The sequence below is a fragment of the Alosa sapidissima genome, chromosome 12 (assembly GCF_018492685.1).
Source record: "Alosa sapidissima isolate fAloSap1 chromosome 12, fAloSap1.pri, whole genome shotgun sequence".
NCBI lineage: Eukaryota > Metazoa > Chordata > Actinopteri > Clupeiformes > Clupeidae > Alosa > Alosa sapidissima.
Genome location: NC_055968.1, coordinates 20,917,051 through 20,943,314, shown reverse-complemented (window position 1 = coordinate 20,943,314; position 26,264 = coordinate 20,917,051). Strand labels below are relative to the sequence as shown.

Sequence of the window (26,264 nt, the reverse complement as noted above, 5' to 3'; positions counted from 1 at the left end):
AGTCTTTGCATGGAACACATTTCTCTTGTCACTCGAGTGATGTTTTTTAGAAAACAGATTTGTGGCTGTTTTTTATCCTTTCAAACGGACTGCTGCATGCTTACGTTCCGTGGCGAGAGAGGAAGGCCTCCACTGTCGATTTATGACTGGCCTATATGCTTTTCTCTTTACTTCTTCGCCACCACGCGCTCTTTGATTAAAGCGCGCTCCGCCAATGAGGTTTCACTGCGGCCTGCATTTACCCCTGTGCCGTGTCTCACTGACCGCAAAATACAAGGCCTTCTGAAGAAGAAAATTCTGTTTTGATAAATACTGAGTTATGAATGATATTAGTTACAGATTAAGGTGCATGTGTTACCCCTGGTGTGAACAAAACTAAATATATTTAGTTGACAAAACATAAAACGATTTACCCTGCATGGCTATTGTGTTATTGTAGAGCCCAAACGTACTTATTCAATATAGCTGGGAAATTATTAAGTTGTTTCATATTTCTTAGCAACAGGTTAGGCTACTTTGCTTATAGCACTCAGGGATCAATGGTTTTCACGACTTGATTTTCTCTGCTCCACAATTTATGTCCTCCTTTCCAGCGTCTGCAAATAGTAGCGACATGAACTGTAAAAAGGTCTGATAGCCTATGACTCGTTCACGAAACGAGTAGCCTATAAATAGGCCTAATATATAGCCTAGTAGATTGGGGGGTTAAAAAATAATAAATCAATAAATTAAGTGAAATTAAAATGACACGAGAAAAAAAGGGAAACAAACTAACAAAAACGGCCTATATCGTACTCATGGGCATTCTATTTGCATTATTTGGATGTCTGGATTTTGTTTTATTCACTTTTGAAAACCCCTATTTGAATATTATTTTAAGAACTTGAATATTAGAAATATTAGACATTTTGTTAAATCCATTAATCCTTTTAATTTATTAATTGTAATTTATTTTAGACCTTATGAACAGCATATGCACAGCCTACAGAATAGTTTATTATTATTATTATTATTATTATTATTATTATTATTATTATTATTATTATTATTATCATCATCATCATCACATTTAATGCCACCCATTTCTATATTTATTACATAATAGCAAAACTATATTGAGTAATTTAAATATCTATAGGTAAAGAATGAATTTCTATTTATTTCAGCTTTCTATAACTTGTGTTTATTCAAATGTTCTCGTATTTAAGCATTTCTCTGTCATTACAGAATGGTGTATTCCGTAGATAGGCTTCACTCTGCATTAGCCTAACTTTGCCAACGCAGGCAATCCTTATGACCTAGTTAGGCTGGTATTATTAGAAAGTGATGGTATCCCTGATGTGTCTATATTAATTTGGGATGAGTGTATCACGTAGCATCTTCAAGGAACTACTTGAGGGCATCTGCTTCAGGGCCAGCAGTCATGACGCTATGCCCTCAGTGACTATCTCTGTCACTGCTCTGCAGCCTTCACGGGAGGATTGCTAAATAATTTAGACGCATAGCCTAGATCCAAACATTAATCTGCTGGATCTGGAAGTGATAGATCATGTGTGTATGTAAACATAACACAAACAGCAAATGCTGCAAACATGCTAGTAATCTCAATGAAATTGTAAATCCATAATGTTAGGCCTAGGCTATTGGTTAGCTTCAGTGCAACTTTTTTTTATTGACAATTGCAGAACGAATGTCATTTCATTAGGAAAGATTTTATTTCACTTGGAAAGTCTATTCAGATGTTAAAACCAAAATAACACACTGCACCATATGATGTAATCTAATGCACGAATCATTAGAATTTGAGCAAATTAAAATGGGACGTGGCTTTATTGCTGCCTTAAACAATTTATGTATGTAATTAAACTGATTAGCTGGTGATTTGGATAATCGACTTCGATTATCGCTGTGGGACTGAATAACAGTTTAAACGGAGATTTTATAACTGAGTTGCCCCGTTTAAATGAAAGAGTAGATCAGTGGCACGCAAAATCTGCTCTCACTCCTGGTTCCCGTAGTTTTTCCTCGTCTCCACGACTCCACGCCCGTCTCGTGTAATGGGCCGAAATAAACTGACAAGAGGAGCTAGCGCCCACATACTGCAGGAATGCCGGCGGCTCGGGTCCCCAGGTACCGCAGCATGGAGGAGAGGAGCTGTTGGGCCACAATAAATTAGAAGCTCCCTGTGCAGCTTCGCTGCACCTCCTCCATGTTTTTCCAGTAGACAGAGGAATCCTCTGCTTAATTAATTTAGAATGTGTAAATAAAGCGAAGATACAGAGCTCCCCTCTTCCCTAGAAACAAAATATTAACTTTGGAAGTGCGCGCCCCATCGACTTTGACACGCTGACACACTGACGAACACCTGCTGCTGCCCCGACATCCCACACACCGAGAACACATAATGGATATTCATGCGGATACCATCGGCTATATGGAGGATTTGAACTGGAATAACAACATGCCAGCGAGAACAGGTGATGGGCTAGACTGTGGGTTGCCACGATGTCGCCAATTTCCCCCCTCCACCCCTCTCTCAGTTGGCACAAACCGGGTGTAATGCACGGCATTTTAGCATAATTAAATTATCTGACTTCTTGCCCTTTCCAACCTCAGTGTTCTTGCTTGTGCAGAAGCGAATTAGGGTGTCACAGGTCTATCTGCATGGACACCTACTCACTTTTGTGAGTTCCAATACGCTATGTATTTAACCAAAATGGTGTACCTTTTTTGTTGCCTTGGGTGTGCATCATGCTTTTGCACACAAGCTATTCAGTAAAATGTGCATTTATGTTTGTTATTTGACATTTATATGTAGGCCTACACAAATAAATAACAGCGCAACCAACACATCTGCAAACTTTGCATAACTGAAACTGGTCGCCTATTTCATGCTGCTGTTACGAATCAATTGAGACTAAGTCATTTTTTACATTTTTATATTTTTGATATAATATTTCTTCACTTTAAACATGAACTTTCACACTGTTCTTATTTACCTGATAGTGTTTGGATTGTCTTTCGATTTGAGAAAGGTACAGGGCCTCTGACTTAAAGTATGGATTGCCTAATAAAACAAATCTACTCCGAGTTAATAGGTCTACTTTCCTAGGACAGTCCCTAGCCAGGTGAAAGAGAAACTTTGTCAAAGTCGACGTTATATCTTTGTAAATCTGACTCTGTTTTCGGAAAGAATGGGAAAGTCCCGCGATAAAAATGAAGTTTACCATCCAGAGTGAAATGTGATCACACCAAGGTCGAGGGGCCAAACTTTTTAAGACTAATGTTTATTTAGAGAAGTGAGCGCTGTCTATGCGACTCCCTGCCTTCCTCGTATGCCGGGGTAATGTCTTTACCAGAGCTGACCAGACCACCGCCCGAGCAGCCCACCGCCTGTAGCCTACAAGGCTCTCCCTGCTACTGACACCTTGACGCCCCCTGAGGAGACTGCGGCAGTGTAAAAAAAAGAGTAAGGCGAATCTAAACAGGCCAACCGTAAACTAGAGCCAAGCTCCACATGGTTGCAATTAATTATTCTGAGTGACCTAATGTGGTGATTTATTGAAGCATCTGACCAGCTCATGCCTATTTTTAAAATGCATTTGTGTCTATGTCAGCATGTTTGTGTGTGTGTGTGTGAGAGAGAGCCCAGTGTTACAAAACTAATATCCTTTGGAGACACTGCATCTGTTTTGCACGAACGCAGACGTTTGGGACTATGATGACCATCAGATGCTACATGCTCATGCTTTGCAGGGGCTTTTGTTTTAGGACTATGACCACCATATGGGGCGTTGGGACTATGACCATCATATGCTGTGTGCTACATGCTTTTGCAAGGGCTTTTTGTTTTCTTACAGTTTGTGAAATTGAATTAGCTTCGGCTCGGAATCTGACCCCGTAGCGGACCCGTGCATTTTTCCAACTCCCTGGTCCGTGGTGTTGCTGGTGTTTTTGTTTGCTCAGCTGGAATGAGCATCAGACAGCCCGTCCGTGTCGTCCGTGTCAATCTGCCTCTATCTCCCTCTCTCCTCCCGTCTGCCCTCGCACTCCCAAACGCTGCGCTCCCCTCTCACGCTCTTCCCCGGCCGCTCCTCCACCACCAACATGGATCTGAGGGCGGATAAACGGCTGTGGAAGAACACCCACCGACACGCACACGCAAACACACATGCAGGGGAGCGCACACACAAACATGACGCTCTTCCTCACACACACACACACACACACACACACACAAAAGGGAAAACAACTGGATCCCAATCTAGCAATGCATCCAAAAACCACAGACACATGTCTCGGGAGAGACAGACCTCTAAGCTTTTCTATGAAAGTCTTACTTTTTACTTACAAGCGCTTATTTTCCAACTTTATCGTGCAAGAAAAAGCCATGAATACCTATTCATCCATGTTTCTTCAAAACAGGCCTACACCAACTGCGTTCTTAGCGCAACCTCAAAAACTGTCTTGTGCAGAAATAGCGCTGCTGAGACAGATAACGCCCACGGTAACGGTCGCCGAGGTGGGAAGGCACATCCCACCAAAGAGCGCACAGCACTCGTCTGAAGAGGCGACGGGCTGAGAGAGTAGGCTACGGGCTTAAGGTTGTCATCTCCCCCCCTGTCCTCTCTGCACCGCCTGAAAGCCACCCGCATGGCAGCATGATATATATGAGAGACAGGGGGGCACAATGGCGATTCCTGGGTTCTCAGGGCGAATCGAGACTCTTAATGTTCCACTACCCTCGAGAACCTTTCCCTCTCTCCCTCTCAAACCCCGACTCAATTGAAGGCAGGCAGATGAAAAGACGAGAAAAGAGAAAGGGCAAAGAGGGGGAAGGGTTAGGGAGAGAGAGAGAGAGAGAAAGAAAGAATGAGAGTCTCTCATTAATATCTAAATAACACATAATCCGCTTTGCATAGCACCTTCGGCGACAAGGTCTGATTTTAAAGTCGTGCTAAAGGACAGGTGAAGTAGGTCGGAGGTCCAAAACACCCAATTCTTCTTTTGTAGAAATGCTAATTCTGAGGCAAACTCTCTAGATACCAGAGTGACAATAATTTCCTAATTTCCATGAAAGCTTTCATCAGGCCCTCAGATTGTGAGTATGCTGACAGGACCAACAAAATAATTAAATAAAATGGTGAAAATTACAAAAAAAATCTTATACAGTTTTGTGTTATCTGTTTTCTTTCTATGCACATTTATTTAAGTTTATGCCTTTATTCTGTTTTGGAGGCCATTTCACATGTCACTGGTAGGGATATCTGTCAGTAGTAATAGTCAGATATGCACACACACACACACACACACACACACACACACACACACACACACACACACACACAGAGAGAGAGAGAGACACAGAGAGACACACACTCTCTAATGCATTAGATCAGGTGCATTATATTGCTCCAAATAAATAGCCCATACCACTAATTCTGAGTGTAAGCATTGCCATGGTGAGACCGATGAGTCTCAAGTGGCCTCTCTCCCTCGTTCTCTCTCTCTCTCTGACATACAGGTCTAGGGGTTCTGAAATGGGAGGTGGTTTTCAGCTCCAAGTTCAAAGCTGAGGACCCTGAAAAGGGGATGAGATGAAGGAAAAAAAGAGAGAAAGAGAGAGAGAATGAAAGAAAGAGACGATGAGGCCTGTCTAATGTGCCGAGCATGAAATGTTAGAGGTAAAAGAAATAAAAGCCGGGTGCAGAAACAATGGCTGGCCACCATGAGTGGCTGGAACTAAGCTGAAGTGGCCTGAGATTGCAGGACAAGAGCCTTGGGGGTGGGGGGGGGGGGGCATAGGGTGGGGGGGCAGGGGGGCATCTGGACACACCGACGGGCCCCGGCCCAGAGGGAAAGGCCTGCTTACAGTGTGTGTCCCTTTCCGATTAATGTCCCTCAGTCCTTATTTTCCCTTTTTTAACCCCCATCATCCCCTCCTCTTTCTGTTCTTCTTTCTATTTTTTTGATGGATGGGTTTGTGAAAGGATGCAAGAGGACAGAGAGACGCGGGAGGGGGTGGGGTGAGTGTGTGCTGGGTGGAGGAAATGTGGATGAAGTGAGGTTAATTGGTGGGGTTTAGATGTAACAGATGCTAAGTGGCAAGGCCATGAAAAAAATATCACAGGGGAAGTTTTTCAGTGATGAAAGGACTGACTGCTGGATGAATTATATAATTGCGATAAAACATCCTTTTTCTTTCCACCGACAGACAAACCATACTGTAGCTGACCATCAAGAAGACAGAGGAAGTAGAGCAACTATGAAAAGAGTCTCCTATGCTGTCAATAGCTAACAAAGACCAGCTTTGGCACAAACCCTAATTTCCGAACAACACTTCTTCTGTTGTTTTGGAAATATGTCCATGGCGTTAACACAATGTTTTAGGATGATATTATTTTCCATGTCTGCTTTCAGTCAGTTCCCCCGACTCTGTAAACTCTGGTGCTGTAAACCATCCCCACGCTGCCCACAGGGCTCTTGGCCGTCGGAGGCCACAAACACGTCTTCCGCAGCATTCTGCACATGCATGGAATCCCCTCGCATCCCACCAATCGCTCGTTAGAGTCTCGCAAAGCCACTAATCTGACCCAGACCCATCTGAGTGAAGGAATGAGCACAATATGTCTTACGTGAAGAAGGAACGGTCAGTGTGTCACAATCAAAAATGCCGATCGTCACTAGCTGGAGGTTTTTTTTTTACGAGGCGTGTCTGCTTCCCCAGCTTTCTCTCCCCTGTTTTCTTTTTCTTGGTCTTTTGTTTTTCTCTGACCAGCCTCCCTCTTGACCCCTCCGCCAGCCTGGTACATGTCCATGTCTTGTTATTGCTCTTGTCCTTCTTTTTTTTTTTTCGTGTATGTCTCCAGCCTTTTTTTTTGGGGCTGCACTCAGGAAGTTTTTCCTGGGCATTTGTATGCCCAGAGGATGTGGGTGACATGTAAGTGTGTAACTGTGTGTGTGAGCATGTATATTTGTGTGTGTGTGCGTGTATGTGTGTGTCACTGTGCATGCATGTGTGTGTGTGTGTATGTGTGTGTGTGTGTGTGTGTGTATGGGAGATGGAGAGAGAACTGACAACTTGGAGAGGGGGATGAGGGTTTTGGGGAGAGGAGGAAGAGGAAGTGAGCTGTGTGTCCATGACTGTTTGTCTTCCCCCACAGTCCTGCCTTGCCTCTGTCACAATCCATTGTGGCGGGCCCAGATTGATGACAAGTAGGAGCAGGAAGTCGGGGGGTGGGGGGGGGGGGGGTGGGAGTGGAGGACACAGGCAGGTAGAGGCTGATATGCACCTCCATCCTCTCTCCTCACACATCTCTCATAGTGACAGACCCGGCTTTCAGTACTTTGATTGATGGATTTTGTTTCAGCACATTTCTGATTTTAGGTTTATGTTTGTAATCCGTAAAGCAGCTAGTGGCTGGTTAAAGGCTGGGCTGGCCATGCTAGTTTAGAGATATATGCAGTTTCATAATAGTATAATTAATATTGATATGTATAATTTAAGTAAGTGCATGTTAAAATGAAGTCATTAGCAATGATGTCACTAAGTAATCAATAGGATGTCATTTTTAATGAATACATTTTTCTTTTGCCTGTGCAGTAACTATCAGTAGCCAATCAGAAATTCCACTCACTCATTTTGACAGACACTTAAGACCTGAAGCATCTGGATGAAATAACGAGACATCCTAATAAAGGTGATATGATCGAAACCATGCTTTCAAGTGGAACCTCCAAACTTAACTGGAACTGGAACGCCACATTTTTCCATTTTTATGAGAGCCACTGTGTATTATGATTCGGAGGGATCAAGACAGATTTTTTTTCCACGTCATTGCATAGCAACTGCCTCAGACTCTTTCCTGCTCTCCAAATTAACTGTCTATCTGTCCGCTTTCTCTCTCTCTCTGGTGAGCCATCTGGGCTTGTCTCTTGTCTTCCGGCTTCTAGAGAATGTTTTGGATGTCGGGGAGGGAATCTGTGATCTTCGAAGAGGTATGGCAACACCCCTTATCTTCCTCACTCCACTTCGCTGCCAGATCTAAAGCTTTTCTCTCTTAATTCAATTCAATGTGCTTTTCTTGGCATGGAGAGCTCTCGTTCTCTTGGTCTCCCACTTTCCTGCTCTCTCTCTCTCTCTCCATTGCTCTGTCGTTCTCTCTCTCTCCATTGCTCTGTCGTTCTCTCTCTCTCTCACTGCTGTTCTCTACATCTCTCTCCTGCATTTTTAGTGGTGCTCCTGATTTGCAGCTCCTGGATGGTCTCCATCTCTCTGCTGCTGGCTGTGGAGGCTCTCAGGGAGCAGCCTGTGCAGGCTGAGAGGGGTCAGTCCTGGGTGAGTGATATCACTGCTCTGCACCATCGCTACCTCTCTCTCTCTCTCTCTCTGACACTTTCTTTCTTACCCTTTCTGTCTCTCTCCATCTTTCTATCACACTCCCGCCTCCCTTTTCTTTTCTCCTCTCTCCAACTTTCATTGGTCTCTCCATTCTTCCCTTTCTCCCTTTTCTCATAATTTTTGCCTCTCCTTCATCTTTCTCTTCTCTGCCCACTCCTCCTCTCTCTCTCTCTCTCTCTACTTGCCATCTCGGTCTCTGACTCCATCTCTCCATCTCATCTCCCTATCCGTCCTCCCCTTTTCTCTCTCTGTCTCTCTATCCCTCTCTTCCACACTCTGCCTCTGACTTCATTCATCATCAGCTCATTTAATCAACTACATGGGGTGGCTTCCTGACTCAAGAGTTTGTCCACTAAGTAGGAGGGTTTGTTTCGTGTGATAATTATTTGTCTAGTCTTGCTGATGAAGCAATGTCCTGATTACACACAGTTCATTTCAATTCGGCACTGACTCCTAAAAGGGCTTCTCTGAATATAATTTAACTCTCTGGACTCTGAGGAGCCCGAGGAGAGGTGATACATGGGACACAATAGTAAAACATACTATACATAATACCCAAATGTATAGTATTTATGTGCGGGGGTCAAGCATTTGTGTGTGAGTGTGTGTATGTGTGTGTGTGTGTGTGTGTGTGTTTTGGCCTTTTGTGTTGACACAGCGGTGATTTAAAGAGCAAAACCCTGTAAGTGAATGAATGAGTGAGTGTGTGTGTACGTGTGAAGGGGATCCTGTGGAGCGGGTTTGTGTACACAGATGCAGATTGGGGGGGGGAGAGAGACTGGCCGATGTGTTAGTGTGGGGGGCAATTGAGGGGATCGTCTTCCCCCCACTGCCCCTCCCCGGCCCCAGCCAGGGGCCTCCGAGGGTCTCTTGGTTCCTTAGGAAAAACATCTCGGCCTCCGTCACCTCTGAACCCGGTGCTGGGCTGTTTACCTTGGCAGGCCAGTCTGACAGCTTTACTGATGTTACATACAGGCACGCTGGGACTAAGAGAGAGAGTGAAGGAGGGAGCGAGAGAGGAGGAGAGGAGGAGAAGAGAAGGAAGAGGAGGGAGGGAGGGAGCAAGAGAGGAGGAGAGCAATAGTTACTTTACACTGACAACACATTTAGAGCCACATTTGGGGAAGAAATGTTGGCAAAATATGGTTGAACATTACAGAATGAGATGGACAGAAAGATGGAGAGAGAGAGAGAGAGAGAGAGAGAGAGAGAGAGAGAGAGAGAGAGAGAGAGAGAGAGAGAGAGAGAGAGAGAGGGAGAGATAGCAGGGGTGTGTGCTGTACATGCGTTGCTCCCTACAGTTTGTCTGTGTGTGTGTTTGTGACAGTAGCTCAGGAACTGTTTGGGAGGGCTTGCTATGAATAATGCTCCTCACGCTTCTTCCAGTGGAGAGGGCTACTTAAGTGATGTGAAGAGAAGTTTGGGTTTCTTCTTTCACAAAAGAATGATAAATTATGTTGTTTATCAAAGCTGTACAAACTTTAAATGCTCAGGGTAAGAGACAATTAATTTTTCTATAATAACAAGGATAATCATAACACGTAAACTAATCTTAAAAAAAATCATCCTATATTGGAACAAATAAACGATGTTCTTGACCTTATGGTCCTTATGTTTCACTAACAGACAACAGAGTGTCCAGTCCTGTACAGAAATCTGGCCGGCTCACTCAAAATTGTCTGGCCCTCACTGTGTTTCCCTGCACTGAGGCAGCTGTTCAGAACAGTGTGTATGTGTGTCGGTGGGGATGGGGATGGGGATGGGGGGGGGGGGGGTTACTGTGTTTTCCCTCTCTTGAGTTGCGAGGCTTGTTTGTCTGTTCCAAGCAGCTGAACAACCTGCAATAACACAAACAGGTCTTTGAAAAGCAGCATGGTGTTGTGCGGCTCCAGATCAGGTTTCGCTCCACCAGGCCTCGCCGGTCTTGCCGAAGGGGCCTGATCATCCATCACGGTCAGTTCACAGCCCTTGATGTGATTACGGCCTCATTGCCACCATGATTGATCAGAAGCACTGTTTTGTTTGCCTGCTGGCTCACTGTTTGTTTATTTTATCAGTTAGGCAAGATAACTCACTCTGGAGTTGTGGTGGCAATTTGTATACATTGTGATGCATAATTTAGTTCCATCGTCGAATTCTGAAGAAGCTCCAGAGTTTAAGTAATTTATGTTAGTTTTTAACTGTTATGTCAGTTTTAATTTCCAATTAAGTCACATTAACGCCCCTGAAACATAGGCTCTGCCATCATTGGGTTTGACACCGTCAAAGTACTTCCTCTGGCTTGATTTATGATGCATTGCTTGAACAGGCAGGTAGAGAGTCCACCCAGGCATGTGGGTTTCCTTAAAAACATCCTTTAAGAGCTGCAGACACAGCTGCCAATCCCTTCCGAATTACCATAATCTTCTCTCTCGGCTGTTCTTCTGTAATTATCAGAAGAACAGCCGAATGGGGTGTGGCATCCTGATTCAAGAGTTTGGGGTGGCATCCTGATTCAAGAGTTTGTCCACTAGGGTTTGTTTCGTGTGATAATTATTTGTCTAGTCTTGCTGAAAAAACAATGTCCTGATTATACACAGTTCTCTTCAATCCAGCACTGACTCCTAAAACAGCTTCTCCGAATATAATTGAACTCTCATTATAATATTTATAAAAAAATATGAAAATGAATCAGATCAGGGCAAGGTCCAGCGTCTCTCCAGCTGTTATCTAGAATACGTGGTCTTGGATTTAGTCCCTGTGATTCCCCCTTTCATAAATGGTGACTGAAAGTCCACCTGTGAGGCCGTCCGGCTGATGATTGGCAGGGATCCGGAGCAAGCTGGAGCGGGCAAAGACAGACGTCTTCTTCAGCCTGCCACAGGTTATGCAGAGTTGAACATCTGGCGCCAAAGTGGAGAGATAGAGTTACCCATCCTCAGGGAGTTAAAGACAGAGAGAGAGAGAGAGAGAGAGAGAGAGAGAGAGTGAGAGAGAGAGTGAGTGAGTGAGAGCGAAAGTGAGAAAAGGAACGTGATCGAGAGAAAGGGAGATGGAAATAGAACTGAAGAGAGACAGAGAGAGAGAGAGAGAGAGAGGGCTCAGTGTTTTAGTGCTGTCAGTCTCCTCTGTTTCACCTTTGACCTTCCTGTCCTCCACTCATCCCTGCCCTGGACACTGACTGTGATAGGAATGCCACTCCTGTTCCTCCTCCTCCTCCTCCTCCTCCTTCTCCTCCTATCCCTCTCTTTCCCCCGCTGGGCGTCCTGCATCAAAGCCCTCCCATCAGCCCCTGGCGTTCAGACCAGCCAGGGGTCACCTGTTTCTGTGGATCAGTATGCAGTGGCCGAGTTCTGCTGAGCGCTGTGCCGCAGCCCTGTGTCCAGGCAGCATAAATACTGAGCTCCTCCGTGATTAAAGTTGGAGCATGTTTCAATTTTTGCCTTTTCTCTCTCTTTCTCTCTCTCTCTCTCTCTCTCTCTCTCTCACACACACACACATCCAAAGAGAATGAGAGAGATAGAGAGTGGGAAAGAGGGGAGGACAGGGAGGGGAAAAGGAAGAGAGAATGATGGGAGGAAGTGAAAGCGGGAGAGAGGGAGGGAGGGAGGAAAAGAGAGAGAGAGAGAGAACCTCCATGTAAATAATCCTCATCTGTGTGTGGCAGCTCCCTTGTCTGCATGGTTCCCCCTCCTACTGTGTCACTTGCTTGCATAAGATTGGTTTTTCCACTGGCCTTAAATAAAGTTTACGTCCTCCTCCGGATGTTTCTAAATACATTTTCATGGCATACTTAATACCGTGCTTAAGCCCATGCAATTCAGCCGCTGACTACAGTTGAGTATTTCATAGGGGAAATCTGATGCCGTAACTAATATCACTGAAATCGTTGTTTAGATGCACTGGTGAATGTGGCACAAACATGCTGATCCTGGGTCAGAGCTGCTTGCAAAAAAAAATAAAATAATGAATGGAATGACTGGATGACTGGAAGCCATTCAAAGTCCAATAAAACAAACTGTCAGCAAATGTTTAATAGCAATTAAATGACCTTTAACCTGCAAATTCAGTGGAAAACCGCCATGCTGGCCACTGTTTCCCCAAACTCTAAATCTCATAATTCATTGGCCTACATGTAATTCAGGTTTGACTGCACATTTATTTCACTGTTATTCTGTATATTTCTTTCACTGCTCCCTTTGCTATGTTACACAACGCTGTTCTTTAGTACGCCAAGCTATGCTGCTCAGCGCTAACTTATGTTGCATTGCATCTCTCTATGCTACGCTACACTATGCTACGTTACGCTATTATACTCTCTTTTGCAGCCCCCCGCCCCCCCCCAACGGCCCACCCCCACCCCCACCCCCACCCCAACACTGTTCTTTAGCACGCCAAGCTGTGCTGTTCAGCGCTAACGTTGTATTGCATCTCTCTATAATACGCTATGCTACGCTGTTCTATACGCTGTTCTATACTCTCTTTCGCTGTTCTCTCCCCCCCAGTGCTGTGCTGTGCTGTGATTCACAGTGGAGTGCAGGGGTGATGAAGTGTGTCAGAGTGACAGAGCGCCAGGCCCTCCCAGTCTGCAGCCCCCTGTCTCTCCCCGGCCACCTGTGCTGTTTGTTTAGTGTTTGTCAAGTTTATGATAGCCATGGCTAATGTGGAATAATAACATGTGTGTTCCACATTAGCATGAGAGGGCAGCGACCCAAGAGCAAGAGGAGCAAAAAGCAAGGGAGCTAGTGAGGGAGAGAGTGAGGAAGAGACAGGGAGAATGAAAGAGAGAGGGAGAGAGAAAGAGGGATAGAGAGAGAGAGAATAAAAGAGAGAGAATGTGAGACAGAATTGACATTTGATTGTTTTTTCCCCTTATTGGAACAATGATCTGAGGACACATTAAAATCTTAATGACAGAGTGAGACTTTTCATTTTTAGAGCCCTACTATCGATTATATGCATCAACTAAAGACAACAAATGTAATATGTAGATAGATAGATAGATAGATAGATAGATAGATAGATAGATAGACAGATAGAGGGACTAGGCGAACAAGAGTTTCTTTTTCTGTTTTTAGAGCTTCTTATTTCTCCTCCTCTTCTTCCAGTTTCTTCTTTCCAGAGGCATGCTGAGCGCAGACCCCCAGCGCCAAGACGCCAACTGGCCTGGAAGTGACAGATGAGAGCAGGGAGGGAGGAGAGGAGAGGGAGAAGAGAGAGGTGGAGAGGGAAGGAGGGAGGGAGGGGCGGACAAAGCAGGGGTGGCAGAATGAAGGAGAGGGAAATAACTTCGCAAGGAACAAGGGAGTTAAGCGGAGGGAGTGCGAGGGCATTCCGAGGCCACCCTAACCCCTCCGTCAGAGAAAGAGAGAGAGAGAGAGAGAGAAAGAGAGAGGGAAAGCTCCAAAAAAAGGAAAAAAAAAGAGAAGCAAAAAAACCTGAAAGGAAAGAAAGGGTGAAATGACAAATTTGATAAAGCCCTACTGAATAGCCGGGGCCAGATCACGAGCAGGGCCCTATCTGGACGGAGCAAACATCTGCAGAAGTCATTATGGGAGCCAGCGCAGTACGGCGCGGTGCGTCCGCGGCCCCTGTGTTTTCTCTGCCTGCCTGGCCCGGACCCCGCTGCGGCAAAGCTGGGTTCAGGTTTCGCCCGCGTGCGGTGGGGGGCCCAGTCCGGCTGACGCGTGATGATTTAGTCAGGTGTGAGCGTGCACTTTCCAATTTGGGGGGATATAAATTAGAAGTGATTTTTTATGAGGGCTGCGTCCCGGGCCGGAGCCCTCTCCCTCTCAGGCCGGCTCCTGCTGAGAGCTGTCAGCTCAGCTGATGTGTTTATAAAGAGCACCACGGAGGGAGAGTGTGTGTGTGTGTGTGTGGGGGGGGGGCAGCAGCAGAGCGGAGAGCAGGGAGAGCAGGCGCATACGCCACTGGAGGAATCACACATACACACACACACAGACATACACACAACGGCACAAACACAAAAAAACACATACATAAAAAACTTATGCAACAGACATAAGCAAACATAATAGCTCTTACACACAAACTGATGCATGCAAATACATACACACCAGACATATTGGCAACATACATATGCTAACAGACACACACATACACACATAGTCGTTCAAAAGGTAATGTGTAAACATCTATTGGTGTGTATCCATAGACCACCACTGGCCATAAGTTCAGATCCACTCTGATCACCCCCACCAAGCCTGCGGTCCCTGCTTGTGTGCGACTGAGAATGTGGGAGTTCTTCCTCTCCATCTCCCCCTTCCTCCCTCTCTCCCCCTCTATCTCTTTACTTTTATCTCTCTCTCTCTCTCTCTCGTGCATGACAGGCTCTAGTGAGTGTGAGTGTGACCGAGAGCCGTCTATGGCTTTCTATAAACTCTACCTTTTGTTTGTCATATGTGTTGTAGTATTATTATGACCACCGCGCAGCGAAGCGGAGGTCATATAGGTTTAGTCAGATTATTATTTTTTTTTTCGCATGGCCAAATTTCCGTCAAGGATTCACGGGACACTGAAAGACCGGGGTACACGAAACTTGGTGGGCATGTATCCCCACATGGATAGCATGGAACCATCGTTTTTCGTTTTGATCTGTAGCCCCCCCGCTGGACTGGACCCCCCGAAAGGAGGGTAGGGCAGACACAGTTTTCTGTGAATATCTTGAGAACCGTAGGGCCTAGGATGACCAATTTTTTGCGTATGTTTGCCTCCAGGGGTCATGTTAACCCATTTAATATGCACACATGTGCATAAACAGATACACACGCACACACATACATTCACAGTAATCATGCGTATGACACATACTCACACAGTAGACATATGTACGCATGTATGCACATGCACACACACAAGCACGCACACACACACACACACACACACACACACACACACACACATAAACATAAACATGTACACGCACACATGCACACAATTCAAGAATTTCTCAGAATTATGAACAGGCAAGATGGGGGTGGGGTTGTATAAAACAAATTTTACATGTGAAATCTATGAACTACTCATGTTTTGGTACTTGTTGTCTAGCAGATACCAGTGAGAATTGAGTGTGCATAATGCAATTCAGTGACAGTTAGAATCATATATGCCTTTCAGCATGATTTCTTTTTTTGGAAAAAATGTACTGGACTGGGCGGCGGTCATATTTTGTACCGCTTTGCGGTACATCTAGTTTTTAATCTAATTGTTTGGACATGGGATACTGATTGACTGATTTGAGTCGAATGTTTAGTAGAGTCCGCACCCAGCTTACAGCTGGTCGGGGTATAACAATGGATTTTACGGCCTTAACACGCCGTTATGGTGTGAAGGTGATTCCTGATGTAGTCTGGTGATTGGGGAAGTTGTGGGTCACAGTAACATTGCATCAGCCTCAAAAATTAATGTTGTTGTTCTTTTCCAGTGGTGTTGTGCTTCATGGCACACTCAATCTTGCCCTTGACAAAAATAGTGATTTCAAATGTCACACCTTTTCTTTCTGACCAATTACTTTCGTGTTATGGTTAGCTTGTTTGGGGACGTCCACTACTGCATTGTCGGACTGGGCTGAGTTAGTGGCAGAGGAATCTGCCAAGGCCGTGCCCTAGTGGCCCAAGTCCTCAGCTGATAAGTCCGCTGTGACTGAGCCCAGTGACTATGCCTGCACCGGTAAACGCAGCAGGGGATAAATCCTCTGCAGCCGAGCCTGTGGAGAAGGAAATGGTTTTGCAAGGGACTGTGTCTGACACAACCACTTGTGCAGTTAATAAGGACAAAGCTGATGTGTCTGAGTCTGTAAGCCCTGTGAGGCGTCTGTTGCTGCGGGTACATCCTCCATTGTGGGTCAACACGTGACAACACGTGACAAAAACGTCAGAACCCAAACCAAACGTAGCGCATATAGCCGCTTCAGGGGTGTGGGATGGTAGTGACATTTAAGCCGAAGCAACAGTCTTCAAAGTGCCTAGAAGGACAATTAGCCCAGATGATGGAAAAAGCATAATGAAAAAAAAGGCTAAACAGAAGGAGCTAGCAGAATACAATGAGTCAGACACTGACGACTATTCGACTGACTCCAGCGAGTTTTCCTGGTCTGGTGGTGAGAATGTTATGATGATGTGCGGTGCTGATGACATCCAGGATTATTTCCTTGACAGTGTACAGTTTGTAAACAATGTCTGTCATCACAGGCGGGAATGGGCCTTTGATGATGGGAATTCATTGTCTCTGAATGGAGGCTATACAAACCACAGTAGAGAAAGCAAGTCTGTGATTTGCAATGGAGACTTCTCCATGGCATTATAGCAATTAACGCTTTTCTGCCTATCATAAACCAAGCAGTTTGTCAAGACCCTTTTTGTTTCCAGAGGGAGACCGTGTTTGAGGTTGTTTAATGTTTAATGTATTGGCAGCCCTTTTTCAGTATTTCACAGAAGCTTTTTCTTTGCAGATATTTGTTTTTGCTTAAGTATACTTAGAAACACAGAGTGAAATGTCAGCTGATTAATTTCCTTCTGGAACAAGCAAAAATGGTCATTTATATAAACAAAAGAAACAAAATGGTTACATATTCTCAACATTGGTGAAGTCTAGAGTGTTGACTGAGAAATGGTGTTGAGGAGAAGCAATAGGCTCCATGATCAATGAGGAAATAGATTTTTGTTGTGCCTTGTAAGGCCCATTTATTTATTTATTATGTTTTGGTGCTGTGACTGACATGCCCTTTTTGAGTTGTTAAGACTGTCAAAATTCAGACTTCGTCCTCTCCCTCTCTTCCCTCCTCTCTCTCTCTCTCTCCCCCCCCCTCTTTCTCTCTCTCTCCCCTCTTCTCTCTCTCTATCTCTCTCCCTCTCTCTGTGTGTGCCTGGGTGAGGAAATGGAGAAAGGGATCCGTGTTGTTCCTTCGGACGCCGGCAGTGTAACGCGATCGGTTCTCAGAGAAGCGCAGGAAGAGAAGAACCCTCCATCCCTCCGCCCCCACTCCCCCCCCCCCCCCTCCCACCTTCCACCCACCCCCCCTTCCTCCATTTTTCCCCCTCTGTCTTTCCCCCCTTGCGCCACTTCTACACTAATATTTGGCCAGTGGCGGGAGCGGGGACTTTGGTGTGGTGGAGGAAGAGCCCTGGCTGGGCTCGACGGGGGTCCACGAGCAGGAAACCTAAACCCTCGCCGACCTCTGACCCCTCTCGCTCTCCCGTGCTAGCTACTGCTCCTACATCTGGAGCTGTCACAGAGAGAGAGAGGGAGGGAGAGAGAGAGAGCAAATGAGAGAGAGAGAGAATAAGAGGGAGAGCAAAAAGAGAGAATGGGGAGTGTGAGAAAGAGGCAAAGAGAAAGAGGGCAACTGGGAGAGAAAAAAGGTAGAGAAAGTGTGAGAGAGAGAGAGAGAGAGAGAGAGAGAGAGAGAGCAAGGGAGCGAGGGAAAAAGACAGGATGAGGTTGTAGCACCATTCTGGCTACCATGGCAACCTACCACAGCCATGCTATTTTATGCAGTCCTGAGAAAGAGAAAAGCAGGGCTCACCACTGCCCCCTCTCCTGTCCACTGACCGCAGACTATCATAACAAGCACAACCTAGAGAGCGGACAGCCTGAACTTTTACCGTTATTCAGGCGAGCCCTTTCTGGGCATCTGCCCGCTGCTTGTGGGTTTTGGAGTGCCGTTCCAGGGGTGTCCTGCTATCCCTAACACACGATCAGTGGGGTCAATTGGCCAGTGCACGTTTTGAGGAAGGCACTTGACCTGAGTAACTCCAGTATGTACCCAGCTGTCCAAACAGATAATATGTCAAGCAGTTGGTGGGGTGAGGTCATTTGCTGGGGCGTTTCTTTTTTTTATATATATATACATGGATCTACATGATGGCCGGCATTTAACGCTGAAAGGAGAAACTGGTCAGCCTCTCGGAGGGCTGAGTCCATGGCAGCTGCCTCTGTGGCGGCCAGGACAGTGCTTTTATAGGGAGGGTCAAAGTCTCGCACCTTTACGAGTTGTTACGACATGAGTGGGAGCACAGAGGGTGCCTGTGTGGGGTGGAGGGGTGGGGGTGGGGCTGGGTGGAGGGCTGGGTGCGTGGGGAGTGGGGAGGGAGTCAGGGTGTAGCTTTCCCCGACTGCAGCGGTCCAGAGCGGTTGAAGGGGGCTGGGGCAGGGGCTTGGGCCTGGGTGAAAGTGTTCTGGGTGGTCAGCGGGGGTATGAGTGAGTGTGTATGCGTGTGTGTGTGTGTGTGTGTGTGTGAGTGCGTTTGTATGTGTGTGCATGTCGCTCTGTGTGTCTGTGTGTGTGTGTGACGGAGCGATGATGGCTATCCAGCTTCACTCTACACTAGGGGTTGAGAGCAGTAATCTCACATTACCTCTTCGTCTGGTGTTATCTTATTTTCAATCAACTTACGTTTCACGAGTCCACTGATTTTCATACTCCCTGTTCGGTGTTATTGTTAATATGGCTTACATTTTATTTAAGCTCCCTTTTTAGGAGCTCCCAGGAGGCTAGTCAATCGACTCAGTCAGAGAGGCTTGGGAGAAGAAGAAAAAACCAGGTCACGTGTTTCCGCACGTCTTAAAATACCACAATGACCTCTGCGAGAATGTCGCTTCTCGTCATAAAGGCCACAGACACATGAGTTTTGCCTGTTTTGGACTCCGAGCCACGGTGAGAGAGGCGGATGAGGGGGAGGGGGGTGGGGGGTTGAGAGCTAGTGAGGGACACACACACACACACACACACACATATACACACACTCACACACTCACACATACACAAACACACACATATACACACACATAGGCAGACTATAATGGCTGTCAGTCTTTAGAGACAGAGAACATTTGATAGAAAAGCAGTTGTAGAGATGGTGAATGAGAAGAACGGACAGAGCAGCACTTAAACACAAAGACACACACACACACACACACACACACACACACACACGACAGCATAGTTTGGTGACACTGTCTGCTCTATCTCGAGTGTGCTGCAACAGAGCCGTTCTGGGGTGCAAAGGGAACGTCATCCTTAATGGCGGTGATTGGCCGTGGCACTGCGGGAAGCGTCCCGCCATGATCCAGGGGAGCCAGCTGTCAGCAGACGCGGGGGAAACCCAAACACGGTCAGCCGCAGAGCACAGCAGAGCAGAGCAGAGCAGAGCATTGCTCTCTCATGCATGCTCTCTCTGTCTCTCCCCTGTCCATCTCTCCCTCTTTCCCCTCACTCTCTCCCTCTCTCCCCTCACTCTCTCCCTTTTTTCCCGTCACTCTGTCCTTCTCTCTCCTCACTCTCTCTCCCACTCTCTCCCTCTCTCTATCCCTCTCTCCTCTCACTCTCTCTCCCCCCCTCTCTCTCTATCCCTCTCTCCCCTCACTCTCTCCCTCTCTCCCCTCACTCACTCACTCTCTCCCCTCACTCACTCACTCACTCCCTCACTCTCTCTCTTTCTATCCCTCTCTCCCCTCACTCACTCACTCTCTCACTGACTCTCTCTTTCTCTCCCCACACACTTCATTCCTTCTCTCCACCACTCACTCGTTTGATTAGGGGATTCTAATTCATACTGCTATGATTGGGCAAAAATATTTCCTTCAGGATCCATTAAGTATATATCTGTCTGTCTGTCTGTCTGTCTGTCTGTCATACTGTCATACTTGTACTCACATGTGCTCTGTCTATGCTTCTTTCATTTCCTGATCTGTCCCACTTCCAGTCTCTCATTCTGTCATTTTTGTCCTTGCTTCTCTTTCTCTCTGTGTGTGTGTGTGTGTGTGTGTGTCTCTCTCTCTGTCTCTCTCTCTTACTTTAATATGTCTGTGACCATTTCTCTTTATTACTTTTCATAATGACTGCTTGATTGCTAGTTCTCACTGTCTTTCAGTGTTTCTCTTCCTCTGCCTGTGCTCCACTCTTCCTCTTTTTCTCTCTCCATTTCACTCGCTTTTGGGAACACACACACACACACACACTCTTTCTCTCTCTCTCTCTTTCTTTTTCTCAGTCTCTCCCACTCCCACACACGCACACACTTACTGGCTTACAGACCACACGAGAAAACAAACGTGCACATTTCGACTCTGTAACTGTCGATTTAATAACAATGATGTAATCCATTCGCTCTCAGGAATCCTGCACTAATGCGCCGTCGGAGCGCAAGAATGTGCGGGGAAAACAAACAGAGTGCAGAAAAATAGACAGAAGAGGGATAATGGGAGAGAAGCGAACGAGTTGGGAAAGGCGGAGAGAGAAGAGGAGAGGAGACGAGAGGAGAGAAGAGAAGAGAGCGAGAACATTCGTTTCAGATGGGCAGAGGCATGACAGAATTGGTAATGCATGTTCTTTTCCATGAGTGCTCGCTCTCATGTTCTCAGCTCCATGTGTTGTAAAGTTTGAGTGGTTTTGGCAGTGGCCAACTGCTCCTGTTCTGAAGGGTAAACTCCATCCCTTTTTTCCAGAAACCCTCCAGAAAAGAGAAAGAGAGAGAAAAAGAGAGAGAGAGAAAAAGAGAGAGAAAGGGAGAGTGTGTGTATAAGAGAGAGAGAGAGAGAGAGAGAGACGTAGGGAGACACGGAGGAGTGAAAGTGTTGACAATGCTGAAGTTTGTAACCCAACCCTGACACTGAATACTCCTTCTTTCCATGGCCCCCTCCCTACCTCCACCCCTCACCTCCACCCCCTCCCATCTCCCCCAGCTGCTGCGGCTCATTGTCCGGGGCCTCTGTCACCCGTCTGTTTGGATGTCATAAAAACGTGGAAGCACAACTAAAAAGCACAAAATCCCCCGCCATCATAAAAAAAAAAAGCTCCTCAAATGATAATATTTTTATTCGCCAGTGGTGCGATGTGGGAGGAGGGAGGAATGGCGTCCTCGGCTTGCTGTCAGATTGACTGGTGGGGTCTAACATTCCTCCCCACCACCCCCCTACCACCCACCCACTCAGCAGCACCAGCATGCCGGACTCCTGAACGTCCCCGGCGGCCGGCGGCTAGTGTAAGTAATGGTGGATGGAAGGCGCGCTGGTCGTAAATTCACCCCCGAGTGGAGATTCCTCGGCCGGGGTCGGTGCGTCGGTGAGGGCTCTGCAGACGGAGCGGTGATGGACAGCGATGGGGACGTGGAGCAGGGCTGGATCAAATTAGCTTGCTGTTAACACCACCCCACCCACACACACACACACACACACACATACACGCTCGCATGCACACACACACACCACCCACATACACACACACACACACACACACACACACCACCCACACACGCCCACACGCACACACACACACACCACACACACACACACATGCACACCCGCACGTACACACACACACATGCACGCCTGCACACACACACCACCCACACACACATGCACACCTGCACAAACACACATACACACATGCATGCCTGCAAACACACACATATGCATGCCTGCATATATGCACACACATGCACACACACACACACACACACACACACACACACACACACACACACACACACACACACACACACACTGTACACACACACATAAATAAGTCTTACTATTACTGGTCTGTTGTGATCCAATCCCACAGCAAACTGACTTGCAAAAACGATCATAAAAAGTATCTGACCACAGAGAAGAACTAAGTCTGTGACAGCGTTAAGCAATCTCATTCGATATTTCTTCTTTTCTTGTATCAGGCTTTGGTCATATGAACACGATGAACGTGAAGCACATGATGCCAAGAGACGTTACAGTGAGAAATACATGCGACAGGATCATGTAGCAGTAGTGGTAGACTTTGATCTGGTTGTATTTAAAGATGGGAACAGGGGGCAGAGTAGACGTAAGGTCAAAGCGGACACAAACCCATACGCAAGGTGTTACATAAACACACACGGAAGCGTCCCGCATGCGCAGGCGCACACCCCGCAGACCAACCAGACTGTATTCACTAGGTGCGTTGGGTTTTGTTAAGCGTACATATACGTTAGTAAATGTCACGGGTTGCATTTGCTGTAGAGCAAGTCTGTAGAAGGTGCAGGATGATCCTCACAGAGCTCTGAGATTCTGCTACTTGGGTGACCTGCTTACTGTAAAGTGGATCAGGAGAGATAGAGAGAGAGAGAGAGAGAGAGAGAGAGAGAGAGAGAGAGAGAGCAGAAGAGGAATTTACTACCGCTGGTAAACCCCAGAGTGACAGGACAGAGGTTAATGTTTAACATCGCTCATCTTCGCTGGGATGCTCTATCTTCTGTGTTCTTTTGTAATGACGTGACTGGCCACACATACACACACACACACATACACACACACACACACACACCAACACACACCAACACACCCACACTTACACAAGCTTCCTCACCAAATGTTGATGATAAAACACTGCAGGGTATGGAGAGTTGGCACCCAGTGTTTGTATTCTTGTATATCCCTTCAATAAAAAAATATGCAAAACTGTGTATGTGTGTAACCACACACATACAGTAAAACTATCAAAACAGTCTTATCTACGTTTCTAGTTTGGATAGCTAGCATATCCTGGAACCTTACAGCAACCATAGAAGGTGCTTAAGACACGTTTATCTACAAGGCTTTTTTGAGTAGTCTTTTACTTAATTGATATACCTCTCCAACTACGCTCCCTGTAAACTGAATGAGTTCACTGCACATCGAAGTTGTGCAAGAGAGAAGGAAAAGCAATTGTGTGCCAAAACATTTTTTTTTCACGGCCACTCGTCTTCATATTTAGCGTTGTGCGAGCGACTCACCAATCATTCTGCGACTCACTTCATGACCCGCACGGCAAGACTACCTGCTGCATCTTCGTTCTCACTAACTGTTTGTGCTCTCGATGATTGGGACACTTATTATCAGATACCCCCCTGAGAGGGAGAGAGAGAGAGAGAGAGAGAGAGAGAAAGCTAGCACAGGAGAAGGGAGTTGAAGAACACTGTTAGGTGAAGATGGCCCTTCACGCCGGCTCTAAGATGACTCTCCTCACTTTCAAGTCACTGCTTTGATTAGATCGGAGGGTGTGTGTGTGTGTGTGTGTGTGTGTGCTTGCTTAAATCCACTAGTTGGGGAAAAAGAGCGAAAGTCGCTGTGGAGGACTAGTCAAGGAGCGCTGTACATTAAGTGGATGATAGCTCTGCACATCTCTCTCCATGAGTGCATGGTCGTTTTATTGAATCTTCCTTGAGTGACAGTAAGAAAGAGAAAGAGAGGGGGATAGAGAGAGAGAGAGAGAGAGAGAGAGAGAAGGGGCCAGGCAGCTTACTCAGTAGGTTGTCATTATAGTGTAATTGCACCTCTTGCCGATCATATTGTTTGACTTTGGTTTGTGGCTGTTTGCTGGGTTAATCCTGGGCATTGGCCCAGCTTGAGCTCAGATCAATCCCCCCTTCCTCAACACCCCGCCCCCACCTCCCCGAACACACCCCGCCCCCACCTCCCCGAACACACCCCGCCCCGCTTTCCGGCACTTTACTTTCTCCGACTTTCACATTTACACCATCGCACCCATTCATTCCAGACAAGCCCCGGGCCCACTTCATTCGACTGACAATTCAATCCTGGAAAAACATTTTTGGAGTGTGTGAACTCATGAAGCAGTGTGAGTGTGTGTGTGTGTGTGTGTGTGTGTGTGTGTGTGTGTGTGTGTGTGTGTGTGTGTGTGCTAGGGTGGGTGGCACTGCGGTGTTGCAGGGTCGGTGTAAGGATTCGGATCTCAGGGGCCGAATGCTTGGAGCGTTGAGGCAGAACAGTGGGGGAAATTAAAGAACATATAAAACACTCAAGCAAACAATCTTAAGGCAGCCTTGACCTCGACCCAGGAGTACAGCTGCCCTTCAGCTCACGAATAAACCCACACAAACACCTCATGCTGTCTTATGTACACACACACACACACACACACACACACACACACACACACACACACACACACACACACACACAAACAGATTGAGGCAATTGCCATTGGTCCGGTAACTGGGGAGTGGGAGGGATGTTAAGAGAACACGATTTTACTGCGCTGACGAAAATAAAACATAAGGACTTTGTGGTTCACAGTGCAGTTGGAAAGACAAATATTATTTTTTTACGAGCTAAAAATGTCTGTGGCCTAGTGGTATAAAACACCTTAATGATTGAATGGCTAAGGGATTAAATCTCATAACCTGGGTTCTTTGTCGAGGCATGTCGATTTGACCTGTGGGGATGGATAGAGAGAGGGGTGGGGGGTGAGAGAAAGTGCGAGAGACCTCGTTTGTGTGACAATGTGGTGAACATGGATAAACGCTCCTGATGCTTCCCAATCCCACCTTGGCAGCCGGTGTTGCTCGGTAAATCTTTACGTTGGACGCGAACGGGAGCCGTTTAATAATTAGCTGCGAATGAATAAACTTCACTTTCTGGTTTTGGCTTGACCTTTACTTTTCAGGTGAGAGATGCTTTTTTTGGTGAAGGGGTGGGTGGGGTATGATGGGGGGCAGGGGGTTCTCAATTACTGGGTCTGCTGTGGGTTCGAACAGAGCTCTTGCTGTTTTGGTCTTCACTGCAAAGCAGAAATGATTCAGCTTTCTCTCTCTCTCTCTCTCTCTCTGGCTGCAGCTGAGTCTGCTATGCAGTGTAACCCCACAGTACATCCTGAAACTTCATAGGGCCGACAGGAGAAGTTATTATACAGTAATTACCCTGGCTTCCTCTCTCTCCAACTGATCTGTTCAACCAATCAGCTCTGCCACAGGTTAAGGCAGACACACACACAGTTGCACACACACACACACACACACACACACACACACACACACACACACACACACACAGGCAGCCACACAAACACACATAATTATGCCAGCACACATACAGAAGCACACTTTTGCACATGTGCACGCCTGCACACACACACACACACACACACACACACACACACACACACACACACACACACAGCAGCGCATGCAAAGACCATGTGAGCAGCACATTCTGAAGTTATAGCCTTAACCCACCAGCGTTCTCCTCTGCACAGCACAGCACACTGCCCTTGCCAGCTTCACCATGTGTCACAGTTTTCCCGCTGCTTCCTTCGGTTAACATCAACAGCACAATGCGGGATGTCTGAGTTCCGGCAAGTGCGCCCGGGCCTCCCAAAGATCACAGGGAGGGTGGCAGCTAAACTTCTAACTCCACCACTCGTCGCTAATAAACACATTCCATCGGGCTACGCTAACAAGACGGTTGGCGGCGCCGAACAATTCACACATCACGGCTCATTCAATGAGACTGGGCTAATTAATTCACTCACCGCACTGCGGGCTACAATGATAAATATTCTAATAAAAAACACATACCAGTGCCACTGGAGCCTGGATACGGCTAGTCATTCTTGTCCCTTGGGCAGTGTGCGGGTCTTGTGATGATAATCAGTGGGGAGGCGGGTTGCGGAGTGGTGCGCGGCTATTCTTCGGTCAGAGCGACATAGCGGGAGGCTCTCGGATTCCTTGCGCTCTTTCTCACGCGTCACCCACAACTGCGACTGTGAGGGGGGTCGGGGGAGAAGGGGGGGGAACATAATCTGCAACCCTGCAGGCATGTGAGCTATGCTGGGCCTTTGTGTTTGTGTGTGTATATGTGTGTGTGTGTGAGTATATAGGGTGGGGTGTGTGTAGGGGTGTCCCACCCAGGTCGTCTCAACAGGTCATCTTAACAGGTCATGTCAGACATATGTAGACACACACACACACAGACTGCTACGCATACTTACATACTTGCTCAGACTTACACACACATGCACAAAATCAAACATGCAATCACATATGTCACCCATAATGTACACACACACACACACACACACACACACACACACACACATACACACACACACACA

The 26,264-nt window shown here is 46.6% G+C and overlaps 1 protein-coding gene across 5 annotated transcripts in view; it reads left to right on the top strand.

Moving 5' to 3' along the window:
• Positions 1-26,264, top strand: part of foxd2 (forkhead box D2) — a 79,016-nt gene that overhangs the window by 4,699 nt on the left and 48,053 nt on the right. For all 5 annotated transcript variants that reach the window (XM_042057576.1, XM_042057573.1, XM_042057574.1 and 2 more), the window contains exon 2: positions 8,235-8,338. In XM_042057576.1, the coding sequence (XP_041913510.1) occupies positions 8,235-8,338 (104 nt within the window). The remainder of the gene's footprint in view (positions 1-8,234; positions 8,339-26,264) is intronic.